The sequence below is a fragment of the Sylvia atricapilla genome, chromosome 10, assembly GCF_009819655.1.
Source record: "Sylvia atricapilla isolate bSylAtr1 chromosome 10, bSylAtr1.pri, whole genome shotgun sequence".
In the NCBI taxonomy this organism is placed as follows: domain Eukaryota; kingdom Metazoa; phylum Chordata; class Aves; order Passeriformes; family Sylviidae; genus Sylvia; species Sylvia atricapilla.
In genome coordinates, this window is record NC_089149.1 from 8206245 (window position 1) to 8234158 (window position 27914).

Consider the following 27914-nt stretch of genomic DNA (forward strand, 5'->3'; position numbering starts at 1 on the left):
CCCTCTCTTATTTAACACTTACAAGCTGCAGGGCCAGGGAGAATCTGCATCCACAGCCAGAAAATGGGAGCCTAAAATGAGCACAGGAGGCTGTATCGTGTGCTGAAGGTTCAGCAGACAATGTTAATTTCTAGAAGATAAATAACAAAAGCAAGCACTTACTGCTATTCGTGTCAGGGATGCCTTGACTGCACTCCATTTGTCCCGTCGCCTGTCGATGATGATGATGAATCCGATGCTGGCAGCCTCCAGACTGCAAAACAGATGAAATAGGTGTGCTGGGTTACAGGGAGACACTCCTGTTCCAAGGCAGAGAACTGCAGCAAAACACAGCCTCCGTCACGCCACGCTCGGAGCCCATTATGAAAACACAACGTACAGTGGAAAGAATGAATATTTGGCAGAAATGCACATGAAAAGGAAAGCCAGCAAAATTTCTCTTTCCAGCATAAGGCTAGCAGCTTATACAAGACATGAATATTTTATCTGCTGAATCTCTCAGCTGCTGTGCTACTCTGCTGCCAGTCTAGGTGGCATGAATACTTCAGGATCATAAATTACACTGTGCTCTTTTGAAGACAAAACCTCCAGATTTTTTTTTCCCTGCAAAATAATTTAAGCTACTAGACAGCCCCTACAGTCTTCTTTCTCCAAGTATGCTGAGACCTGACAGGGGCACTGAGCTCCAGGGCATCAGTATCCCCTGACTTGTGTACACAAAGCCCCAGAAAGTCTGGTAGGCAAAGCAGAAATTGAAGAGTTCTATTTTACCAATCAAAAACTTGTTTTGGGGTTGCAAGTCATTCAAAACTATCCTTTTCAATGTACTGGCTAGAATAACAGTTCCTGTTCCTTCTCAGTGCTTTTGAAGGAGGATCTAAGAGGCAGTGATTTGGTGCTCCATTCCATCTATGTAGATATCATAAATAACCCATCCTCTCTTTCCCCCTCAAAAATCCCACTCTGGAGTACAAGGTTTCAGTGGGACTGCTCTTGTCACTGCCTTCTAAGAGCACTCAGCATTGGAGAAGCCAGGAAGTACACACTGAGTGTCCAGAAACTTTGCAAAAGCACGATGGCTCAGTCATCTCAGGACAAACCAGAGGCAGGCAGGAAGAGTATAAATGTCATAATCAGAGGACATACTGCAATCAAACATCTAATCACAGATTAAGAAAAAAAAAATTGTTTAAAGTATCTCCTTGATCCCTATTCTGCTGTCATGTCCATGGGTCATTTAATCCAAACTCATGTCAATAATATACTGAAGACCATCAACACAGGAACAGCTCTGAGCTCTTGCTGCAAATCTGCAGGATCATAAACTGAAAGCCAAAGTACTGTGCAAAACTGGGATGCCATGTGAATACTCTAGTAGTTCCTACTGCTAACAAGAAAACTCACTGAATTTTCCAATTCAGTATTTTTACAGCATTCCTCTGAGAATTCCAAAATTCAATGACAATACATGACCTTTCCTCTTTAGTAGTGCAACCTGCAGCTCTCTGCAGAGGACAGAAAATGTGTTTGCAGCAGTGCCTCTCAAGCACAGGGAAGAAAATTAATCTGTATTACCTTTTATAAATACACAAATGTATAGATACCCTTCAGCAGTCTTGGATATACACAAACACACACATATCCATCAGTAGCTCAACCAATATTCCACAGAATAAAATTCCATGATAATGTTCAAATAAAGGCAACAAAGATATTGTGTGTGTTGCAGATTGTTACAGAGAGGATGAGAAACTAAACACAAAAGTTTCAGCCTGGGACCTTCACATTCAAATGATGTTCAGCAAAGCATCAGTTGTTGTCACTGAGATAAGCCAATGGTACTTGTATGTTTGCTTTTTGATGTGGAGATTTTTTCTTTATTGCTTTGCTTGTTTGTGGGATTGTTTAGGTGTTGTTGTTGTTGGGGGAGGGGGTGGTGAATTTTTTTTTCTTTTTAGCTAGACAGGACTGACTGAAGTCCTAAATTTAACCAGGGAAACAGAGAGTGTCAGCAAGTGATCCTGTTTCAACCAGCATGCTGAAAGGCCATGCCAAGGTCTGAATGTCATTTGGACCAAGGGATGGATGCAGACAAACAGCCACGGGAAGAGGCCTGGCTGAGGTGGCAGCATCAGCACAAGTGGATGCACAGCTGAGAACCCTCACTCGAGTGTGCATCCTGAGAAAGTTTGCTTAAAAATAAACACACACACACATTCCATCAATGTTTTCTCAGTGTCAGTACTATAATATCTCTACCCTCATTATAAAAATGCATTGAGGTTTCTCCAGTTCTCTGAAAAGAAGGATTTGAAGACAATCCTGAAAAGCAGATAAACATCAGGCTCACCTCCAAAATAAATTCTGGCACATCTGCCTAGATCTACAGATGTCTAGTAGCAGAAAGGTTCCCTTTCCCTGAATGAAATATCTGCAATCAGCAGAACTAGTCCATCCTCAGGTCTACATTCAGGTTAGCCCTTGAACACTGACTTGAGATGTTGAATTACATGACTTCTTTTGTAAGGAGAGAAGGACACCTGTTTATCAAAGTCCTTAATCCATGTCAAATTAAAGAGAAAGGAATTCTGGCCAATGTGCTGGTATGCAGAAAATGTACCTTCAAGCCCCAGTTTGTCACTGACCTTGAACAGGTCATTTAGAGCATACTGAACAGACACTGAACACAAGTTTTGGTGAGCCTGTAGAGGAGATATTACTCACACGTATCTCAGCATGTGTAAAATAGGTATATCACAGCTCTCCTGACTTACAAAGGTTTGAAACTCAATTTTTCATTATTTGCACATGGTTCTGGGATTCCTCAGGGGAAGAGAAAACACAGAACTGAAACTGAATCAATGCACAGGTCCATCTAGCTCAACACCCTGACTCCAGTGTTGTAGACAGCGGCTACTGAGACAAAGGCAGCAGGAAAATAAGAAGGACAATACTTCTCTTGGTATGTTCTCCCAAGTTCCAGCATTAAGGAGTAAATTAATTTCTTCAGCCTGAGTTTGCATTTGAGCCATTGTGTCCATTGGCTGCATTGATGGAGAAATCCTTCATGAATTTGGCTAATTTCTTTTGGACACATCTATGCTTTTGGCCTTCACACAGGCTGAAGAAGCTCAAAGCATTTCTGTCTACCATGTTGACAATGCAACATGCTGGTTCCCCAACAACAGTGACAAAATCACTGAGAATCATCTCCCTCTATACGAAATACAAAGAACTGAAAAACTAGTTTTGTGGTTTTCTCAGCCACTGCTGCTGTTGTATATATACCCTGAAGCTGGTCACCCTCCCAGTCCTGAAGGGAGTAAAAAAATACTCAAAGTTTCCCCTGGTAGAACAAAAGTTCCACAGAGCAGAATGAAACAATGAAACTGTTAAGTTCATAGTATGTGGTTTCTCTCAGCTTGCTTTGGCAGCTCTTTGGCAACAGCTTTGGCAAATACGGGGAATACACGTAGGTGTAAAACTTCTTACTCAAACTTGAAGGAGGCATGTTTTCTGCTATGATCCCCCCTAGCACCTTTTTACAGAAGACCACAGGAAATAATAAATTGTTGCTGTGCTTCTCACTAGCACAGAGAACCATGGTCTAGAGACAGGATCAGGGGACTGAAAAAATATTAAACTCTCTTAGATAAACAAAAAGTAATTCAGCAGGCATGCCTTAGTACATTTCCTCAGAGCAGGGGAAGTCAGTTTGTTTCACTATCCTTATAAAGCTGCAGGCAAAAAGCAAGGAAATTATCCTGGTTGTGGAGCAACCTCCAAAGAAATGAAGTATCAGAAACCACATGGCATTTGCCAGAATCCTGTCAGTGGGGCACCTAACTTGCTTTTTCAGCAAAGGGAAAGCTGGATAGAAAGATGCACTTGGAGAATAAGCAGTCATGGGACCTATGTAAGTATGGCTCCTTCCTAAGCAGCCCTTCCCTTAATACATCCAGTGCCCCTGAGACATTCCACAAACAATCCCTCTTAGATCCCTTTGATCTGCCATCTTTGCTGCTCCTCTTCAGATCTATTCCTGTTCCAATTCAGTTCAATCTGCCCTGTGTGAAGCTTTCTTTTCCATGCAAATGACACAATTCCAGTAGATAGGGAAGTTTCATAACAGCTGGAGAGATGCAGAGGCACTGGTATGTCCTGGTAGCACCACTGAATTCAGCAAGCCACCGGGGAAGCAAAACTCTCTGGGAAATCAACAAAAATTTGTGCTTAGCCTCACCTGGGAATGCTGGTTAGATAAGTGACCACATTCAGAAAATCGTCATCAGGTATCTCACTGAATCCTGCAAATTCTGGAAAGGTTATAATGGGTGCCCCATCCTTCCCTCTTCCTCCTGCAAAAGACAAGTCATAAAGTTTAGAAGGTGATTTTATGCCTTTGGACAGACTGGTCAGCACTCAAGTGGGAAACACTAGCATATTTGTAAAGCACCCACATCCAGTAATTTTCATCAGCTCCCATCTGATATAAGTAGCTGTAGTTTCATTACCTCTGTTTACTCCAGATGAGATTCTAGCCTTTGAAATTCTCAGCTTTTTCATTAATCTTTGCACAGTTCTGATTAAGTGCTTTTTTCATTCCTTATTTCCCATTTCCAAATAATTTCTTGTGGTATTATTACAGTATTTCCCTATGTATAGGTACAGCAGTCTCCAATTCCTTCTAGACATCAAATGAAATGAAGTAACAGAGCACACAAGTTTTGAATACTCATATATAGCCCACAATACAGGCCTGGGGATCAATCCAGGCTTAGGTCTTTATTCCAGCTGGTGGATGGGGTCCGCCGCTTGGGACTCAGCAGGTCTTTCCTTAAGAATGCTCAAAGTGCATGGAGGAATTTTGCTTATCATGCTTATTTGCATCAAACCTCTGCTAAACAGGACAAGGAACTGCCATACTCATGAGCAATAAGGTTAAGAAGAGTCCCTTTCTGAGGGATTCCCTGATCCAGATTCAGGTAGAGCTATAGGAAGCATGGAGCCAAACCCCTTGGAACCAAGCAGCCTTTACATCTCTCCTGATACAGCTGCTCAGCTCCAAGAGCTGCTGTAGTCCACAGCACAAACTCTGTTTACTTGTAGCACCGATCCCAACTTAGTTCCACTGATAAATCTGGGCACCAGTCCAACCACACAGAAGTTAGGAGGGGGTTTCTCACCAGCCTGGGCCCAAAGCTGAGAGAAGACTGAGGAGGCAGCAGCACATAAAGGAACACGATGAAATAAAGCTTTTGTTACAGGTAGCTTATTGCTTAGTTCTCCTTAAACTGGGCATTAAGGATATTCTTTTCCCTGGGTCTTTCTCCTTTCTCTGCAATCTTTATGTAAACCTGTTTTTTGCACCAGGCTCAGGAATTCTTTAATAATCCAATAGTGAGTGTAATTCTGCTGTAGACACAGTTTTCTGAATCATTTATGACACACAGAGGACTCTCACCCAAGGGACAGCCCAATTCTGGGCTTCTCTTTAGTAAAGAGGAAGCTATGAGGCAGTAAATTACCTTCCTCAGGAAAATATCTAATAAATTATCCCATTAGGAGCATGAGAGTGGGGAAAAAAATAAAAAAATAATAAAAAAAAGCATTCACATTCCTTGAAAGCACTTTCTAAATCCCCATAAATAATCCCTGTTTTCAAGCTGCTCCCATCCACCATTGCCTCTCCCTGTTGATAGCTGCAGCTGATGCCACAAACCAGTTTCTCCTGCTCCTGTGCTGGTGGCCACTGCAAGGAGGTGCTCCAGCAATTCCTGGCTGTTTCTCTGTAGAGTGGCAGTCCCTTGCTAGTCCTGATCCTGCCTCTGCCCTATCCTCACAGCCTCGGTTGGATTATTTAAAATCCCTTCTGCCCTGTCTAGCCACGGAGAGCTGGAATGCTGCAGAATACAATGTTTCCACAAGGGAAAATTCAGAAATCTAGAAAATAGGAATTTTGAACAAGGAAACTATTTTTCTTCTTGACATCTGGTGACATGGTATCAGCACACTACCTTTAGTCCCTCTTTTCCTTCCTGAAGGTTGATTATTGCTGTGATTACATCTGAAAATGACTCCGTTGTGTTAGATCATTCACTAAATTCACCTTGCTAGGGAGAAAACAGGCCTATAGAGACTCAAAATCCTCTCAGCCAAGAGAGAAAGCACAAACCCCATCATTCACACTGCACTGAATTGGATTTCAAATGCTGAGCAGAGCCACAGCCTCCACATTGACCTCCCCACTGGCCTTGGGGTGATGCCAAATGCTGATGCATGGCAGCTGGATCTCCAGCTGCACTGTCTGCAGTCAGCAGTGATGTAGAATATGCTATCATGCAAATTCAGCCAGGCTTTCCCCAGGCTGCTGCACTCCAGAGCAGGAACTCCAGCAGGTCTCCAGTTATAGCAGCTGGTTTGTTATAGATTCTCAGTGACATCTCCTGGACACAAATAGCAACAGCCAGGAAAATTTAATGCCAAATTAGTCTGCTGTTTCTTTGTGTAGAGCTCAGTGCACACCAAGGTATTTCATACCTGATATCTTGAAATCACAGGATTTCTGGGCACCAAACTTCCCCATTCATGTAATTCAAACATATGAATATACTTTAAATGAGGGAGATGTAGTAACTTGGAATACTTTGTTTTAAAGCAGCAATATTTGCCACTGGAGGACAAGATAGAGATTCCCCTGGATCCCCTCCTTCAACACCTGATAGTTTATCTGCAGTTATACTCAAGATTTGTTTAAACTACAAGTTTCAAATGGTCCTTCTAATGCTCCTGATGACCAGGATCTCTTTGTGTCCTTTTTATTTCATCTCTTGCCTCTCCCTTCACACATGTACTCTTCTTCCCCTGGCCTCTTCCCTGAGCTGGATGAGGCAGGCTGATGATGCACTCTTTGTGTGTGGGTGGTTTTTTATCATGGGATCTTCTCCTATAAAAAGCCATCCAAAGAATGAATGTAAACAGACCAAACACTGACTTCTTCCTTTCACCACTGGCAACAAATCTAGGACACTTAGGAGCAGCGTCAGACTGAACATTCAACTAAGAGTCAGCAGCTCCTGCCTCTGACTAAGCCACAGGCCCTTAACTGGCTCCTGAGCTCTATCTCATTCTCCAATGTGAAGGCAACACTTCCTGCTGCAACCACACCAGAACCCTCAGATGGTTCAGCAGAGCTGTATTTCGGGCAGGGAAATAAACAAGGAAACCTTCAGTTCCTGCCACACCATTAAATTAGGGGCAAGTTTGAGGGAGTTTGGTATTCAGAAATTAGGGACTATGATGAGAAGACAGCAGACATGTCTGAAGTGTTGAGTGACAAGCAATACCACAAATATGTTACAAATGGCTTTTTCCTGCCCATATCTGAACTTTGAGCAGTAGTAGAGTTACAAAGGAAAATGATTAATATACATTTGGGTAAGAGAATAAGAGAAGCTCCTTAAATACCAAAGGTGTCTGGAAAACTCTCTTCTCTGTATGAGAGAGCAATTCCATGCATCCAAATGTTAATGCCATTTTTTTCCCTGACACTAATCCAAGAATTGCTGCAGTATGTAAATTTCTGCAGAATGTGAATTGACAAGCTGCAGCCTTTTTACTCCTTGGCCATCAACCTTTCTTTCTAGGGAAGATTTCTTCCAGTCCTTGAAATACTTTAGCTAGATACTGCTCAGTGTCTTGGAAGGGCAAAGAGCACAAACTAAAAGGGACAGTCTTCAGCAGTTCCATTGCTATGAGGACTGAGTACATGGAATTTGGCCCCAAGAACTCTCTGTATACTATCCTTGTGCCTGCTGGGACTGTGCATAATCCCTACACTCCTGGGCATCACTTGTGAGAAGAGTTCAATTGCCAAGTAGAAGAGTTTACAGCCCATCATAAGTAAGGCAGACAGGGACAGAGGAAGCTCCAGCAACTCCACAGAACACCAGAAGAAAAAGTTAGTCCTCAAGAGAAAAAAAAAAGGAAGAAAACAAAAAGACACTAGAAAGTGAGGGCACAAAGTGCTGAAGAGAGCGAGCCAGTGAGCACAGCAGAGAGGTGAGAGGGGTCACCTTACAGCTGCCAGAAGCACTCTGTGCCATTCAGCAGTGCATGTGCAGCTGGGCAAGAGACCCGAGGACTGCCAGGAGCTCTTCCAGGCAGTGTTAGATGCCACCCTGCAGCACTCTCCCAGCAACACAGCCATTCCCAGCACCTCCTGGCAGCTCCAAATGCTGGTGCCCAGCCAGGGAATCAGCTGCTGGTGGCAGTGGCCATTGCAAGCAGCAGCCACGATAGCTGGAGGTTCAGCTGGCAGCAGGGAAGGTTCAGGCTGTCCCACAGCTGAACTAACAAGAGGCTCACTCCTGACTCTGCCTTAGAGCAGCCAGGGTATTCCTCAGGCAGCCTCCTGAGGCTGGGTCACTGTTCCTCACTCACATCCCAAGCTGCTCCATCATGAGTAGCCACAGAATTTTGCCTGCAGAGAAAACCAATCAGATTTTTGTCTGCTATGCAGACCTGAGCTCAACAAGCTGGTGCACAACTGATGCAAACAACAATGGGATTTAGAAGAGCAGGGGGCTGAACTGCCTGGTGAAAGGCAAGCCTTCCAAGGAAAATACTACTTGATCTTCTGCCTGGTTTACAGAATGACAGCACCTCTTTCTTCCTCTTCCTGAGCACATTTCTTAATTTGCCCAGTGTTTTCTCTTCACTTGTGGTCGAAGGGCAAAGGCAAAGGAAGAGCCTGGGTGACAGAAGTCAGAGTGAATGTGGAAGGTTAAGAAATTTAGAAGAGATAGCACACAAGCTGTATCAGACATGTACAAGGTACCCATGGTAATGGGACCTTCAGTCACTCTTGTGTGCCAATCCCCAAAGTCCCAGGACAGAGAGCAGCATTCATAGCTGCTCCTGTTAGACAGACTTTCCAGCAGCCAGTGCAGCCTGGATAGCTGCTGCAGTGAAGATGGGGCCAGAACTCAGCTATGGAAGCAAAATAGCTGAAGTATTTGGGGAAGGGATATATGTGGGGGAGAGAAGGTTATGGCAGCTGATAAAACTTAGTTTTGCTTTGCTGTATGAAGGGTGTGATTGACAAATGAGGTGTGAGTGCTGAATTCTGAGAACTCTCAGAGCTGAAGCTGAATGTTGGTCTGACTAATGTAAAAGCAGAAAGCAATCGCAACTGCAGGCCAAGGCCCTGAACACAGTGACGAACTTAGAAAATCTCCCAGTCCTTAGTTTTAGCCCACCTATGTCTCTCACCTAGGCACAAAAAATATCTATGGTTGAGACAATCGGGGGCTGTACTGAAGTCTATTCTATAGCCAGCAGTTCTTCTAACTAGAGATTACCCAACATGCTGACTCCCTCGAGAAATAAAACTAAAACAAACAAAAAGCTCCAGCACAACAAAGGGGCTATAGTCAGGAGAAGTCCCAAAAGTTAGTCTGCAAGTTTCCAGAGCTCACCTCCCCAGTCTGCCACAGACATTAACTCATCAGTTAGTATTGGAAAGTGTTCTCTCAAACTGCTGCTCACACCTCCAGGCTTAACTGCTTGGGCCTGCCCACATGCAGAGAGCTCCCTGAGTCATCACAGCCCAGCCCTGACTACAGTTCATCTCCTGGGTCAGACAGCCAAAAACTCTAATGGTATCTTGGCTGAAGTTTCACTGCTTTGGTCAGGTCTTGCTTTTTCCAACCTCTGTTGTTTTGGTTTTCCGTGTTGATTAAGGGCTGCGAGTGATGAATTTCTCATTAAATCATGCTTCCTGGGTCTCCATTTTTATAAACGATCCAAACTGTCCTTTTGGCAAGGTCAGGCCAGGTTTTCCAAAAGGCTCCATTTAAACAGGAAGCAGATGGCCAAACACCCTCCAGGCTTTGCAAATTAAATAAACTGGCTTCTGAGTCAGTTACCATTTTCAGTTATACTCTCCCAGCCACTGAAGTCTGTTAACAGGAGCAGAACACAAAGAAAATGATTCTCTCTGCTAATACACTTCATGACAGTTTGTCTAATAAAGTCGTGATTTAGCAATATGATCCATTATCGCTGCAAATGGCAGATTGGGCTCTTTGACAGAGTAATTACAGATAAGAACAGGTTGTGAAGCTGCAGATAAAAAGTGTGTGGGGAGGAAGGAATGGTAGCAGTTCCAAGAGCAGATTGGTACAGCAGTTTATTAGGCTGTCAGCAGGACAGGAAAAGTATTTTACTAGTGGTTTTTTATTCCTGAGTAAAAACTGGTGTGTTAGAACAACCAGGTTTTCAGTACTACTCAGTGATCTAGTTCCCTTAACAGCTACAGGAAACACACAAACCTAGCTGAGCACTCCTGTGTTGTCACAGCTGTAGTCTCATAATTGAGAGTTTGGTTTTCAGGGAAGGGAAAGAGGCAGTAGTGGTATCAAAACTAGAATTTGACCACAAGAACCAGTACTCCTAGCAAATCTCACAAGCTAAGCAGGGCTAAATCTGCACATGGGAAAAGAGATGACCAAAGTAAAATTATGTGATTAGGACATTGCCACATTACACTGCAGCCTTTTCCATGACCTCAGTGGACCAGGGAAGGCTTTGGAGAGTTTCCTTGTTCTTGGCATGGAGTAAGGCCTTGATTAGTCTGGTAGATGGAGGACCAGGACAAACAGGAGGCTGTTAATAGGTAATACATTCATTATAACTAGACCCTGACACAATCAAACACCAAATTCATTGGACTTGCTATGTAATCTCTACCATCTGCTCGGAGACCACAAGACAGTCAGATCCTCTTAAGAAGTTTGCACACAGCAATAGTGGAGAGAAGTGTTTCTAATGAGTCATGTCCAGAGAAAACAAAGAGCCTTTGATTCAATCATTTTCCTCTTTCTTTTCTGCTTTACTGCAAGGGAACATTTTGAGTTCACTGCATCTGCCTCAGCTGCCAGCTGATACTGAAAAGGTGGTATTAACCAAAGAAATACCCAATTTATGACAAAGTTGGCAACAGTCAAACACTGACTTTCATTATCACTGGACAAATGCATTTGAGGTCCACAGGACTGAACAGGAAAGCTTGACAAAGTTAGAGGCTGTGGAGTAACACAAACCAGACTCAGTGCTACATCCTCTGGGCTCTGCACAGGCATGGAAGAGGTGACTGGCTGCACTCTGGGGCTGCAGCCTCCAGACTGAAAGAAACAACCCCATCTAGTGTAAATCAGTGTATACCACTGTTAGGAAGTTGTTCAGAGAAACATAATTTACATCCATAATGCTCAACAAGAACATTGGAATTGCCTTTTACTGCCCATGATGGTGGCACCAAAGAACAAAAGAGGTGGTGTTTTTTTTTTTTTTTTTTCCAGACAGTGGCTACTGAGCTGCAACATTTCAAAATGGAAAGCCATCAAATTTTCAGACACCATGTAGGCAAGCTCATGGTTGTGGTTGCTCATACCTAATGAAAAGCAGCAAGCAGCATGCTTTGAGGAAAAGCTACAGAGCTATCTGGAAAAAAAAAATAAATCAAAAGAGGTCATTTACATGTGACTTACTTTAATAAATGAAATGAGGCAGAAGAGTGCCCAGTTGTTTTCATTGCATGAAAAAAACCCCATTCTTTTGCTAAAGGATAAAGAAAGTTACATTATTTAGAGAAATGCATTTTTGAAAAATACTGTCACATCTGGCTTGCACCTAAAGTTTTCTTCACAGGAGGCAACAGAGCTCCTGTGAAGGAGTAAGGAAGATTCCTGATATGTTTACCTATAACTCACCAGTGGTCACTGACAGAATAAGACATTGGGCCAGAGGGACTTCTAAGCCTTCCTTATCTTCTTCATGTGCAGCCATGGGGATTTTGGAGTGGAGGCATCCAGATTTCCAAATTTAGATATAAACTGCAGACTGGAATAATCTTAGAAACTATGAACCACAGTGCCTTGTTTTATAGTAGGATACTGTTTCTGGACTGCACTGAGGAGTTTCTAGATAAGCCTGAAAATTCTTAAAATGTGATTTGTTATTTATGTAGATGTGGGCATGAAAGACACGTTCTCACTCTCCTTTGGTATTTGTTATCACTACTTCTGTGCTGATGAACCAGTTATTGGCTGGTTCCTAACAAAGCCCCTCAGCCTTGCCTTCTATGAAGAGTTATTTTTCAAGTCTTTAAGGAGCTCACATTATAAAAGGCTTATTTAAACACCTCTCTCATCACTTTCAAGAATAAAAGAACTAGATAAATGTGAAGTGTTGAATTTGCTAAAATAGCAGGTGAGAATACAGGCACTGCTGAAAATATGAGTCCATAAAGAAATATGAAAATTCTTTTTAAGTCTACCCTTGACATTTTTATTCCATGTTTAATGTTCTAGCTGCAACAGGACATGGGTTCTTTCTTCCTGTTTAGTAAACCACTAAACACCACCACTAGTAAACCATAAGTTGCTCATTACATGCTGTATTCAGCTTTTGCTATTGATCTCAAATGCTGCAAGGTAATGGGGTTCAAAAATAGTAATCCTCCACATTTTATTGGGTAGGCAATTGCATATGAGGCCCTCAATTCTCAACAACTCCTACTTACCCTGCACTGAGCACAACAGTGGGATGAAAAGGCTTTGAGCAATTTAATGCAGTTACAGACCCTGTCCTGCCCAGAGGGCTGTGTTTATTAGCAATCCTAGGAAGGTGGGATCCTGAGATGTTTTTCTGCAGATGAGAATGCAGTTAGTTCCACCTCTGCTCAGTCAATACCCTCTGTCTAATGCAAACCCTTTAGTTACTGAGCTTAGGAAACTGCCACAAGATCCTACCTAGAAGCCTCCAAAATCAAGTTTTAATACTCAGAGCCTCTTAAAGAATTCTGTGTAAATTAGATTTGGATTTCTTTCAACAACTTGCAATGTATTTTAAAATGCAAAGATGCAGCAAGGATTAGGCTTGCTGAGCTGACCATTTCCAAAGTTGGATTGGTGCACTCTCTCTGCACTCTATACTCAGTGTTCCTCTCCACGAAGAGAGTCAGGCTTTTCAAGACCTTCCTATAATCTCAGCATTTTCATGATACAATGGTGCAAATTCATGATATTTCACTCTTTCTATTGCAAATTCTGAATTTTCTTATTTGCAGAACAGGCAGAAATAGAGACAAAAGGAGTTGCCAGAGGCCGTGCAGTCAATAGCAGAGACTGTTTTAGGACCCAGATAAGATTTATCATCTACAGTATCTAAAATAATGTATTAAATAATTTGCCAAATATTTCAGTATCAGCTCCTTCTTTGGGGAAGGAACTGCGTCACTTTGTGTGATTGCAAACTTCAGGCAAACAAAGAAATATGTAATAATCATATCTTTTAAAGATTAGAACCTTAAACTTTAGCAATGAATCATTTCTAAAACAAAGGCAAATGAGGAAGAAGGGGGAGGTCATGAATAGATCCCTGATAGACCAAAATCTTTTCCCACAAACAAGATTCTTGGACATTGTGCAAAGATACGCAGCAAAAGTTTTGTTTAAATTCCTGCCCTCTAAATATGTTCCTCCCAGCCCATTGTGGAGAACATGGAAAATTAACTTCACTTAAAAAAAAACCACGTACAGCAGCTTGGCATTTATCCATTTCATACACTGGGAATACCTGATTGTAGCAGCACTTTCCAGGAGCAATATGAAAATACTATTGCAACTGCTGTACAGAGTTGAAGGGTGACAGTCAGCATGACACATTCCAATATGTTTCCAAGAGAATCACAGAGTGTCATTACCAGCAACCTCTTACCTGACAAGATTGCAAATTGCCTGTGGAGCTGCTCTATTATATCCACTGCTACCAGCGGCCGTATCTCCTGCTGCATGATTTCATCTGTGCAAGGGAAAACAGAAATCTTCAGTGAGTTCATACAGCCTCAATGACAATTTTATCCTCCTTTAACAACCCAGCAAAACAAAGATGACGCTCACAGAGCCTAGCTAGACTATTGCCTGAGCTATTATATGACTACCATGGTAAAGATTATGGTACTTACAGAGTTTCCTCTTCAGCCTTTTAACTGCATCTATTGCCTTGTGATTTCAGAGAGAGCTTCCCATAAACCAGCTCCAGTAGATTTGCCAGAGCTTGCCACAGGTTTGCTCAAGCTGACAGCCTGCTCCTTACCATTTCAGGTTCAATACTAAGTCACTGCATTTGGCCTTCCACTACAGCAGTTTTTCAGTCTTTGAAGCAGTGAAGTCTATTCCACATATATGGCCCTGTTCTCCCTGAACTCCCCGATCTCTGCTGGAGGACTTTGTGTAACCAGCCAATCCACAACAGTTTCCTTTCCCGATGCTTTTTCCGCTACAAGCAAAATACATAGCAAAAGGAGGAAATAAGGGGCTGTGAGACTTTCTTCTCATGAAAACAAAGCCTGTTATTTTGAAGTAAACACTAAAAAGTTAAATAGGAACTTGGCAAATAGCTGGGCAAAAATGACCTCCAGTTCTGTGTGTGATCTATGGAGTGAAAAGTAATTATAGTCTGACATGGAGCTAATTTGATCTCATTTTCTAACAGGTGCACCCAGTTATTTTCCCCACTCTTCACATCAGTCTAAAGTAGCAACATTTACTGAGAAATATCTGCCAACTCAACTGGCAGGATCAAGGTTTATGTTATAAAAATACCTATTGAAACTACTCCTTTAGCCACTGTACAGAACAACAACCAGTCCTGATGTTGTACAGATCACCTCTAAGTGCCCAGACAACAGGTGGAAGAAAGGAGGCTGGGTCCAGATAGATCACAGACCTCAGCCAGGGCAGGCAGTTGCCCCATTTAAGCACCAAAATCTTAACTGATGTGAATTCGACACAGTCACTAAAATACTTTCGTCCACCTGGTTTTAAACCAACAATCCAGAAACAGAGAGGGAGGTCAGAGAGGTTAGAGATCAGCTTCCTTCTTCTGCATCCTAGTCTACTGCCCAAAATACCTTCTCTGTCTTGCTTTCAGACATCCACTCTGATCCTTTCTAGAACTAAGGATTCTAGGTTTTAAATGACACAATGTCATCTGGAAAGTTTTATTTAATTTTCACTTTTTTTTTTTCACTAATGCCTTGAGACGAAGCAGCTGAAGAGCTTGTGTCATTATGGATGACAGACAATGTGAAAAGAAGTTGCACAGATTTTGGCTGATGCACAAAAGAGGCAATAATTCCAAAGAACTTGGGGGACAGGGGGTGGGGGGAGAGAGAGGAGGAGTCAAGGGGGATGATTCTGCAAATCCTCCTTTTTGAACTTAATAGGAGAAAATGCAAACTCGAATGAGTGAATGTTTTTGATGTGCACCTTCTTTTCCATCCTGTTTATGAGGCTCACTATCAGCTCTCTGATTCTTGACATTGTAGGTGGCAAAAGCAAGCAGGAATCATTAAGGAGCTTGGCACCAGGGAATGTTATACATTCCCAAAGCAAAGAAAAGAATAGTAACCCATTGAGTTTTCCTCTAACTCTGCAATTTCTTGCATGCATATACAGAATGGGACCTGGGGAGGAAACTGCAGAAGAAATAAAGGAAAGCAAACTAAAATATTTTTTAATATACAAGGTTATTTTTTAGAAAGTAGAGAATACTATAAGCCTGATTTCTCTCCAGCTGCTGAAGAAGAGCACGTCAATAGCACTGTCTGGAATCAGATAATTACTACACTCAAGGAACCAGCAGCAAAAGGTCCTGGAATCTATTGAACACAATCCTCAGCAGGTACTGAGAAGTGTCCCCAGATTATTGGTCCAAAGATTCTACTGTCCTTCAGAAAGTCCACTGGAAGGATTTCTGAATCACCATAACAGTAACAGATCTGCCCTTTTCAAAACAGGTGTCAGCAGCAATATGAAGGCACAAGAGAGAAAAACTGGTGACTGTAGCTGATGGTAACAAAAAACTATCAGCATGGAAGTACAGGAAAAGAAAATCAAATTAATAATTTAAATAAAGCTTGGATTCTCAGAACTGAGAAACCTTGGGGCATCGTCGATTGAAGGAAACACTGTTGATTTCAGCATCCGAAAGTTGCAAAGTTATTGTGACATCCATGCAATCCTACAGGTGGTCAGGTACACTCAGGTTTTACCAGGACTGAGATTATGCCAATGAGCTGCAAAAATAGAAAAAAAGGTTTCTACAACGGATGGCAGAATCACAAGGAGGCTCAACAGAAATGGAAAGCAAACTAGAAAAGGTGCCACCATCTCTCACCTCTCAGAGACTTGCCCAGCCCTCCAGGGTGACAAACCTGTCAGTACTTTAGTTTATGTTTGGTGTTTGCCAATGTGAAGACATCATTAATATCAAACTAGTCTCGAGCAAAACAGAAATTCCACCACCCACCTAACCCCTATTTAGCTTTATTAGCTTGCTCTAAACATAGCTTGGTTTCTGGTTTCTAAATATCCTTTTTATTTCAAAATATTTTTGTGATGTAAGAATAAGATCAAGCAAAAGAAACAAGAACTCCAGAGTGCCAGTTAGTTCTCATAAAATACCCTGCCTGGGCAGGACAAACCACATGGGATTTGCTATAAAACCCACACTCAGGAGGAGATGTTCAGATGATGAGAAAAGTGGTACAAAACACATTTGATGACTAGGAATCACACATTCAATAAGTCAGTACAGTTCACACACTGACATGCTGGGAAAAGAAATTGCAGCAGAAGAAACTAGCAGGAGACTGAGAAAATCTGAGAAAACAAGGGAAGGTGCCTCATGAGCCCAAACAGCAAATCAGATCATGTGGCTACGAAATGTCAGCAGCTGTAGCCACCAGCACTCAAGGTCCCATTTGCCCAGTTGTATCTTCTAGGACAGTGCTTAAAGATAGTTACTCCCCAACATGGAAGAGTCTGTAACACCATCACTGCACAGAAATTGCAGTAAAAGTCCTAGTCCTTGGAAACATGATTACCTAGGGCTACTGGAAGAAGTTTTTCATCTTTGACTAGAAGAAAAGCTTGAAAAAAATCCTATAAGCAAACCAAAAGACACAAGTCTGGGTTTGTTTCAAAGCTATGACATTTGCCTAGCATCAGTGAGCATTAATCATCTATATCTTCCGCTAGCTTTACCCCAGGAAGCTCTGAAGTCTCTAAGGTCTGTACTGCAAGCCAGAAGGCAGCAGGAAGTGCTGTTCACCCTCCTGGACAGAAGCAAGGGACCATTTTTCTGTGGGACTGATATTCCAGCTGAGAAACCCTTTCTTCAGGGGGGCATGAGCTGGTATTGAGCTGACAGCTACAGGTTCATAGACACTTCAGAAAAACTTACTGATGATAGGCACATTTTAACACTGCATGGGGTCAAGGAGAAGGATTCAGGGAGCTGAAAAGCTGCAGGAACTTGACAACTATCTTGTTTCATTGCACCTCTTGCTTATATCTACAGAGGAGATAGCACAACTCCTGGTCACTTCAGAGCAGTCCTGTCCTCTGATAAAATCTGTATAGGCCCTCTGATAAAATCTGTATAGGAATGCAACTCTAGATCCTATCAAAACATACACCAGCCAAGTGTCTGGAACATATCTATTTTGGGAAACTTGACTCAGACATTTCCCACCTTCTGTGTGATTGCTCTTGTGGTCTTCATCTTTTTTTTTTTTTTTTTTTTTTTTTTTTTAGGCAGTTATTCATAGCCTCTAAAATTTAAAAAGAAAAATTTAATTGTTTGGTGTTACATGAAATAATGCCAATCCCCTACACAGGTCATCAAAGATGAACATTTACATATACCATGCAGTTCTTCATTACTTGAATTAATTGAATTTGTCAGGACAATTTAAATATGAATAAGATGTGACAAAAGAGGAAAAAAAATAAATAAACAAGTCAGTTAATCTACTCTTCATTCTCCTCTTAAACTGCTATAAATTCAATTCCTAGCAGAGGCCAGTTTCAATGCAGAAGAATTAGGCCTTACAGTTTTGCTTCCCAAGGTTTTCTACCAAGGGGGAGAAAAAGAAAAGCAATTACTACAGCCATCTGTCTGACACAGCTTCTCCTCCTTCCCAGCTCTCTAGGGAGGCTCACTGCAACTGCGCTATCTGATCCTCAAGGGGAAAGCCATTCTGTTATGCTTCATAATTCCTCATTCAAAAATGAAACATGCTTGGGCTTGCACACACACACTTGATTATTCTGTGTCTCACCCAGCTGTATGTGCTCCCACAGCAGGTCTGGAGGAGCTACACCAACAGCAGATGATTAAAAACAACAAAGAATATCCCCTTGTCCTTTCCTCTCTTCTCTGAGCAGACACAAACTAGTTTACGTGCTAATTTCAAGTGATTGTTTCCACCAGGGCTGGAAAGGTGACCTGCTGGAGTGAGGGACTGGACTGCACCGAGCAGATTGGCACAGCAGTGCCTGTTGCTCCACCAAGGACAACTAAAGGCCACCAGCCACAACAGGACACTGGGGCTTCTTTGTTTTTTAGTGGCAGAAGCCTATGCCTGCCTGGCCTTCTGCTGACTGCAGGAGAGGATGGCTTCAATCCCCCATCTGAAGTCATTACTCTCAGAATAATGGGTTACAAATTTCCAGATGAAAGTTCATCTCTTCTTAATGACAGCCTAATATATAATTCACAGGGAAGAAAGACAGCTGGGAGTGAAAGAAAGTATTTTCTAAAATAATAGAGTACAACAGCCTTTTACATGTACTTCATGCACTCTCTGTCAAAAGTTATGCTGAGAGGTTTCATAATTGTTTGGAGAAAAATCAGAGTGCTGATGTGATGGAAAAGGGTCAGACAGAGTTAAGCACGAGGCCAGATATTTCTTGGCCAGATATTTCATTTAAATACCATAATGGGACACCTCACACTATGTGTTCTTATGCTCCTTAAAAAGTACCAAAAGGCAAATCCAGAGTTTGAAAGTTGCGGTTCAGAACTTCTACCAGGTCCTGAGTCTGCTTTGCCTGCCACCAACAACAGCAAAGTCCCGCAGAGATAAGTTAGATTTCAAGAATTAAACATACTAAGGAAACAAATTTGGACGTTTCACTGATAAGGTTTAAGCAGGCTAAAGGATTTGAAAATATTCTGTCCCACCAGAATTCCCATTTCAAGTCCTTAAGCAAAATATTTTGCTTTCTGAAGGTCAAAAAGAACTTCAAGGTTATTACATCAGAGAAAGAATATCTTAGTTTGGATTCCTTTTTTTTTAATTTCTATCTAATTTTTCTTTCTCACCATTTATGCCCCTTGTTTACTTTCTGAAAAGGTTTGTTTCTTCTCTCAGCCCAGGCAGGCAAATAGCGAGGTCAGTGACTGATACAAGCTGCTGTGCTACAGGTTGCTCTAAAGAGGAATTAAAAATCCAGCTCTAAACAGAAGGAAAATCCCATCCTTTCTCTTACTCTTCTGCACGTTCCTGACACTTCTTTTTTTTGCCAACCCATGTTGAGTCAACTGAAAACTAAGCCAGGAATAAAGTCATTGTAAATAAGGTGAAGCAATCATTTCCTTAGTGATTGTTTCTGCTCTGGGTTAGTTTTCTGCAAAGCTGCGTGAAGGATACAAGGGCTGGTAACGCACAGGAGGGGTGAGAGGTGGCAAAGCCAGGACTGCCCCTTCCAGGAGAGAATCAGACTTAGGTCAGCTCAGAGCAAAAGCCAAAATGAAGCATAGGTGACTGGTATCAACTTTTCTCTCAGATCAATTTTTCACCAAGCACGACTGTAAAACCTACAGAGGGTATTTCTTTAAATGCAATTTCTCTTCTTATTAAAGCCAAGTTTCATAGCAAAGTTTGGTAGCCATCTTCCAAAGACTGAAGATTCTTCTAAAATATTTAACTCTTGTTCATGTTTGGAAGTATCTGTTTAAGCTGGTGGATTTTTCGTTGCATCAGCAACCCAGTTTTGTGTACACTAAGGTAGTAGAAATCTGGACAAGCAAGATTAGGAGCAAGACTCTGTCTTGAGTGCTGCACAGCCAGCATGTTCCAATCCCTTGAGAAGGGAACAGATTGAGGACATGGTGTGGAAGAAATTGCTGTACAAACTTTCCCAAACAATCTCCATGAAAGGTTAGAAATGTACCTTTCTCTGAAGAGCTCAAAAACCTGTGAGTCCCAGTGTCTGCTTGGGCAGAAGCTGAACTGGTGCCTGATACGATTTAATATCACACAGCAGATCTGCTCTGAAGTTTTCTCCTGTTATTACATTCAGTCGTGATTGGCATTTCCAAGGCATTCTGTGCAACTTAATGATGGAGGTTCAGCTTTACCTGAGCCTGGCTCTGCAGGCACATATTTCTGCTGATTTTAAGACTTCAAGGGAACATCGTTTAAGTTCTTTGGATCACTGCATTTTTCAATTAATCTCATTTACTAAATTTGATGCTCATTTTAGCATAAAATTACAAGAGTAAAGAGGTCACAGATGGCAAAGATCTGTTTAGAGGCTGTATTTTCCTGTGCTCCAGGAGTGGTTATGGGCTTTAATAAGCTGTTTTTATAGGCAGGCACACTACACATTAGGAGTCTACTGTGGTTGACTTATAAGGGGAAGAAAGTAGAGCTGTTCATATAAAAAAACTGCAATCTTGCCCTCTCAAATGGAAATGCATCCTCTAGGCATTATGTCAGCTTTCTAAGCCCATGTCAAAATATTTTGGAATATACTTCCTTGGATGAAGAAACAGATTTTGCTGCTTTTTCCACCTAACAACTTCTTCAGAAACAGTCTTTTGATGTTCTTGTTTGATGGAGACTTTTTGTTTGTTTTTAAAGAAGTCTTAAAATTGATTGGTAAATCAACAAAAATTTTAAATCTTTCTTGTGCACAGGTAAACTGTCATTTTGAATTTCAGTTGGTACACACTGCAAAAATACATTGGTGTGTACAAATTTATACTTATACACTTCAAGGATTTCAATAACTACTTACTGTCAGAATGTGCCATACATTTATGCACACATATAGAAATTCTCCATTAATAATCCCCATTAAAACTAAATTTACAAACTAACATAAAATTCTCAAAGCACTCTCCACTGTTCAGTTCAGGTGACTTCATATCCCAGCCTATTATGAAGATACTTCTTATAATACTGCTGTAAATTGTGAGACAGATAAGAAATTATTAACAAATCTTCACTCTACATTATGAAGTATCCATAATGGTAAAGATCTAAAGAAACACACCATACCACATCATTTGCTCAGCAAGATATTGCTTGATTTCACAGACCACCCCCTGGTGAGGGGATGCTATATCCTACTATCCACAAAACTGAAACTTCTCTAATAAAAGGCATTAAAGGCAAAAGTCTAATCTCAGCATTCAAGAAATAAATCCAGATTTACAGAAGCATGGGACAGCCTCTTGCCTAGTGCCTCAGTAGTAAAAACTTTTTGATAGTTTCTGATTTTTGCCAGAGAAAAGTTAATTCATCTTCTTCCCAAAATCTGGCCTTCACAACAATGCTGGATTGCTAGAATGCAAATTCCTGCTCAGAGAATAGAACAAAAGAACATTTCCATAATGTCATGTTAAAAACCATCATAAATAACAAAATCCACATGTGGCAAACTGCAAAGCTAAAATGTGCTCGCTACAATGCCTGGACACTGAGCTAATCAAGAGATACAGCAGACTGTGCAGCAGCCTTCATTCCTTTCCCCCAGAGCTTGCCAGCAGACAGTTTCATAGCTGAAACTGTATCTTAGAAAAATTCTAGCCACTGGCTCTGCCCTGAACTATTGCATCCAGCAAAATAATTTTCAGAACCTATTCATATAATTTCTGAGCTCAAGAGCTGAAGGACTGGTTGCTTGCTTGCTGCTGAACAGTGGCCAGTTAGCTCAGAAATATTTCCCTGGTTACTGTCATCGGAGACAGTGAGCCACAGCAGCCACCGCTGCTGCCAGCAGCACTCTGAGTGTATCTCCGGGACAAATACTGCTCACAGCCGACCCCTCTGCCCACGAGAGCTCCCAGCCAGCCTCCTGCAGCCTTCTCTAAGCTGCCACCAGCAGCTCAGCTCAGATGCCCACTAGAAAAGCAACAGAAAGACCCTGCAAAGAGTGATGCCTCCCCTTGAGCCCCTTCAGACACTCACGAGCCCGTGCCCTTCCTGCTGAGGCAGCCTGGCTTCTCGGCAGTGCCGCTGTGGCAATGAGTTCACCCAGGCAGAGAGGAGGGATGGAGAGAGGCAGCACACTCTGGAAGCGATCCTGGATCCAACCAACAGTGCACCAAAGAGCTGACGCTCTCCTGGAGGAGTCTGCACAAATTGCTTAGTAACAGCTTCAAGGCAAACCACAGCGGAGACCTGTGACTCGCACCATGCCCAGGCTTTAACCCTGCCCGAGGAACAGCCGCCTCTTCCCGCCTGGCCAGCTCTCCCCTCCAAAGGGACACTGGAGGCATTCACACCTTGGCACAAACAATAAAGGTACAGCCCAACAAGCAACAAAACAGATTCACTTGCTCAGACCAAGGCATGGAAAGGGCTTTCATTAAAATAACTTTAAATAGTAGAGTATTCAGGGCCAAGGGAAACCAGCAGTGCTGCTGTGAATAGCTGTCTCGTAGTACTATCCCGAAGGCACACCCACACATCAGAACATAGTGCTGTTATTTAAAGAGGAAGAAGAAGACTGAACGAGACCTATGAATTTGGTAAGAAACATGACCTCAGGTTTTGAACAGGGGAGTAATCACTTATACCTATTTAGTTCAATGAATACTTCAGGACACAAGTTTTCAGTGCATGAAGAGAGTGCGCATGTAGCTTGATGAAGTTAACATCACATCCATAGCAGTCTGAAACAATACTGGGAAGCTACATTAACATTAGGTTAACTCATAAAATTTACTGTCCCTTTACTGCCACAACGCCCAGCAGCTTTAGATACAAGTCACTCTTTACCCAGGCTACCCTAGGTGCCCCCACCAGCATATGACCCATAGAATAGGGTAATACTGACATTTCAGGTTTTGTTACTGGGAAGCAACTATACTACATACTTTATTTTACTTAAAAAAAATAATATTCAAGAACACAATCCTCTCTAGCTACAATACACCGTAATTTCCTTGAAATAACTTGCACCATGTCAGCATCTGTCTCCACACGTCCATGTATTCATACCTGTAGGTGTGGGCGTCCAAAAGCATGACAAGGAATGGCTCATACCCAAGTACCTCTAACTCAGAAATTATCTTTCCAGACTCTTTCACTGCAGGACCAGAGAGGACCACTAGGTTCATTGTGTTTGACTTGTTGAACACACAAGATGTTAATGGAAATTGGATTAAACCAGCATTTTGGAAAGCTCTTTAATCTTATGTTAAAGACATTGGGCAACTGCAAATCCACTGTTTCCGCTAGAGATGGCCTAACACAAAGAAACTGGCTTGTGTTTCACTGCTCCCACTTTGACTTACAGCCCATTGATTTTTTTTTTTTTGTGGTTTTGACTTGAAAATTTAAGTTGCCCCCAAATCCATCCATTCTCTGACAGATGTCACTTCTTGAGTCTAGTGGTAAAGTCAAGGGAAAATGGAACTGAGTATCCCTTTACCCCTTCTCATTTCACCTCATCTTTTCCCAATTCTAGCAAATGATGACCTTACTAATTAACAGTATCCCAATTTAAAAATCAGGTCTTAACTCCAGTAGACCTCCTCAGAGGTGCCGCCAGAAACACATTGTCTCAAGGTAGTGACTCAGGAGTTTAGACAAGTAGCCTAAACTGAGCAATCCCCAGTTCAATGACTCACAGGCACAGGTTGTGAATATAAATAAGGCATTGACTCTGTGCTGGGATATTCCAGCTTAGAAAAAGGTAAAAAAAAAAAAAAAAAAAGCTTGGTCAATAATTCTTGTCTATTGTAAAAGTCTGGAGGATCTTTTCTCCCCTTGAAAAATGGAATTAACTAACAGGATCAGAAATTTGTGCAACAAGACACTTGGAATAATCCAAATACTCATATAGAGCTGGGCTGCTGCAATCAAGCAATTATTTATCATTGCTTTATACTTGATCCTGAGTATTTCTGTTAGATAATGTGCAGGTGGTGAAGAAGGAAAGTCCGTGTCTTAGAAAACTCACTGGTCAGGCTAATCCACAGCAAGATTCAGGTAATAAATCAGCAGTACAATTTGTATAAAAAATCAATATATTAGCACAGCAGAATCGTGTTTTTAAGTGAGGCTTGAAGCAGCAGAACTGGCTGAATTTGAAGAACAAGCTCTGTGGGCATAACCAGGGTGAGAGCTCTGCACAGGCGCTCTCCAACCTCCCAGCATACTCAGCAACATTCTCCCCTGAAATCTTCTCCCCAGACAGTTTACACTACAATTTAGGTAATTAAAAAAAGCAAACTGCACTATTATATTGTGGTAATAAGTCCCACAAGTTAACAAAACATTTCCAATTATAGCAATCTGTCTATCCATGTTTAATGCTTTTCCATTTCACTGAGTTGTTGCTTGTTCTGGTATCAAGAGAGAAAGGAAAAAACATAAATACCCACAAGGCCTCTGCTATAACTTGCCCTCTGAGAATTTGTTCTCTTGATCTTTGCAGTACTACATCTCTCTCAGAATTCTTTTAAATTAAAATCAAACTGTGCCTTCCCTATTTCTCTCATAATAGTCTGGACTTTTCTGATTAGCTAAACAGGGGTTTAGTATTTCTCAACCACAGCAGAGCATGCTGCATATGAATGGGAACAGGTGAAAAGAAACACAAGCATCTAAGATAATCATCTTTTCTCAGAAAAACCTCTGTGGAAAACAGAATATTTTATTTCAGCTATTTTATATGCAATGAGAGCCAGCTGAGAAAAGTTATCCCAGGTCCCCTAGGTAGCATTTTTTATTAAAGAGGAGAAGAATACTGAATGCAAATAGAACCAGAATAATTTTGAGCAATGCACAAGGAGGTACTGTGACTGAGTATCAAGGGATTTAGAAATACTTTCCACTTACACTTCAGATTTTGGTCTTCACACGAAATAGTCACTTTCTCCAATAACCTTTGTGGAAAGGTCCGTCATTTGAAAAAGAAAAGCATTCCTCATTTATTTTATTACTAAAGGTGGAGAAGCTCCAAAAAGTCCAACAAATTTCAGACTCAATTTATTTCAGATGGGATTTCCTTCCAGAGATAGCACCATAATTCCTTAACTGCTCCAGTACTTCTGTCCCTTTTACTCTCTGAACAGATGGATCTGAAGAATTGGTTTTCAACTCTAACAGTAAGAGAGACACAGCAGTAGGACTGAGAACAAGCTCCCATGATTGCTGGACAGACAAAACCGCAGCGTTCTTCTGTCCTACAGAGGACAAAAGCAGAAACACTGCTAGCACAACAGACAGGTCCTCATCCTACTGGCAAGGAGCCTCTTGCCTGGTTTTGCAGTGACAGCAAAATCCTGAAAACCCTCAGTAATAAACTGCATATACCTCAGTGTCTGCAGATTCACTACCCTGATTTAAGCAGCCACCAGCCTTGAGAACAGATGAAAAACACACATTTGTTCCCTTAAAGGTCCATAATCCCCTTGCAGCCCCAAGCTCCCCAGCATGCAGAGACATAGTCATAGCCAGCCCAGGATCATTCATCCATGTAAATCCCCCGTAGGTGTATGATCCCATTGGAGGACTTGAGCACCACAAGACAGGCTGATTAGGAGCATCTGGGGACAAAGGGGCTGGTTTGGCAAGAGGTGTCCTCAAGCACTAAAGATGTTCACCAGCAACTGGGTGACTTAAATAGTCAGGTCTGTGCTGAAAAGACACATGAGCCATTGTCCAAGAATGATGCCTTTCACGGCAAGAGGCTATGCTTTGCTTTCAGCCTCACTATGTGTTTTGTGAGGAACTGAGGGCACTCCAACAATCATCAGCCCTGGCCTGGAGTCCCTGCCACATGTCTGCCTGGCTTTCTGGGGGCTCCTGCCCTTTGGTTCTCACAGCTGTGCTATAACCAGCACCTTGGAGCTGCAGCTCCCGGGGTCCCAAGGTCACTTAGTGGTATTCAAAATAGCACCTTTTGTATCCCAGACCCCAGAGGGCCCATCAGCACCTGTAGGCAGCTCATATAGCCTGCTGCAGGGAGCCAGGGCTGTGGAGCTCTGAGCAGGCATCACATGGCCATAAGGAAACCGCCCTTCAGCTGGCCCCTTACAGCAGCACTTTCTTTTTGTGAGCATTCACTATTTTTATCCCTTTCCCTGAACAGAAGCCTACAACCACACCTCGAATCACTCATCAGAACAAATCACATTGATTCAAAGAAAGCCTTGAAATTTGCATGATCCAGAAACTGGAATGGCTTGGCACAACACTGCTTGCTGTGGGGTACTGCTGATAAAAGGCAGGTAACCTCAGGCCACTGCAACCATGTGGCCTCTATTTCTGCTGTAGTTACCTGCATGCTTTCAATATCTTCTCATTATGATATCTAATACACGAGATAAAATCGCCACAGAATATTCAAAGGGCTCCACAGGCATGGTCTGTATGTGTGTCTTGGGCATGGACAAGGGGGAAATTGCTCCATATTTTGGAGTACTTGAAGTACTGAGTAAACATCTGCCCATTGGACCTTAGCAACACTCCAGCTCGATCTTTAAACTGCAGAAAGGGTACGCCCCCAAAGTGATGGTAAGTCAGAACATGCCACAGGGATCCTGCATTGCCATTATATCCAGAGAAAGTCAGTCTGAGAAAAGGGCAGTCAATGAGTCTTCGCTTGTAAGACTAGGCGAGGCAGACAGAATCCAAGTTCTCTGAGAGAGATAGTCTTTCTGCCTCTGTGTTTATGCAGCACAGACAACTAAGGGAAACTGGTCTAGCCATCAAAGTAGTAATATGAAGTAGCCATAACTGCATCATCACAATCCACTTTTTACAGAGGCAGGTTAATGCCCACTCATACTTTACAGATAAGAAAATACAGGCCAAAAAAACCCCACAACGAACACAAGGTCAGAGTCAGTTCATGGCAGAAGAAAACAACCAGGGCAAGTGTTGTTTACAACTCCTGTGCCACTTTGGCAGCTCCTTAGCCTCCTTCTAACACTGTCACCCCACGCACAGCTGCCCCAGTGCATTCTCACAACTCACACAGCTCCAATAACTGCAGTTGAAGGCACCTTGTCCTCAGTAATAACCGAACTTCTGCCCCTCTGGCAGCTTCACTGGCAGAATTTAATACTGAAGTGGCAAACATGTTTTCTGCCTCACAAAATGACAAGAGGTTCAGGCTGATCTGACATGCTCTCTGTTCTCTAGCGAAAAAATGATTTTCCAAGGGATTTTCGCCCATAATACTCTGCCAGGTAGTCTCTCAACACGGGAGGCAGAGAGGGTGTTTCCCTGGGAACAGTAACCATGGCAAAGCCCTTACCAGTCTCTTCCCCTCTCTACTACAGGAAGAAAAAGAATAGCAGATGCCTGAGCTCTGCCTCCAGCAGGTCCACAGGCCCACAAAGCCATAAGCAACCTGATCAAACATTCAGGAAGGAACTTCAATGAATTCCACTGTCTTTTACTGGATACCAGACATTTCTGCCCTGCTGCACTGAACTCGGAATGCCTCAGTACAAAGAGTGCAACTGGAAACATCAGTGTGACTGAAAGGTCAGCCAAATACTACAATGCATAGGTAGGCACTGAGCCCAAAGATCAGCATGGATGGATCATCCACAGAAGCAGAGGTACAATGGACTGGCTTTGCTGTTTTCAAACCCTGACATTGTGCATTGGAGCGCTATTAAAGAAAGCATCTGCAAACCCCAGTTTGTGAGCAGTGGCTGCAGCTGATACCCTGCTGCTGGTCCACCTCTTTTTCTACAGAATATTCTCGATTTACCAGATCAAATGCAACTCTCTTTGTTGAAGA

General features: G+C 42.3%; 1 protein-coding gene across 2 annotated transcripts in view; it reads right to left on the reverse strand.

Moving 5' to 3' along the window:
- MCF2L2 (MCF.2 cell line derived transforming sequence-like 2) overlaps positions 1–27914 on the reverse strand; it is a 154286-nt gene that overhangs the window by 105432 nt on the left and 20940 nt on the right. For both annotated transcript variants that reach the window (XM_066325797.1, XM_066325798.1), the window contains exons 2-4: positions 13783–13866; positions 4244–4358; positions 163–253 (exon numbers count right to left, since the gene is read on the reverse strand). In XM_066325797.1, the coding sequence (XP_066181894.1) occupies positions 163–253; positions 4244–4358; positions 13783–13866 (290 nt within the window). The remainder of the gene's footprint in view (positions 1–162; positions 254–4243; positions 4359–13782; positions 13867–27914) is intronic.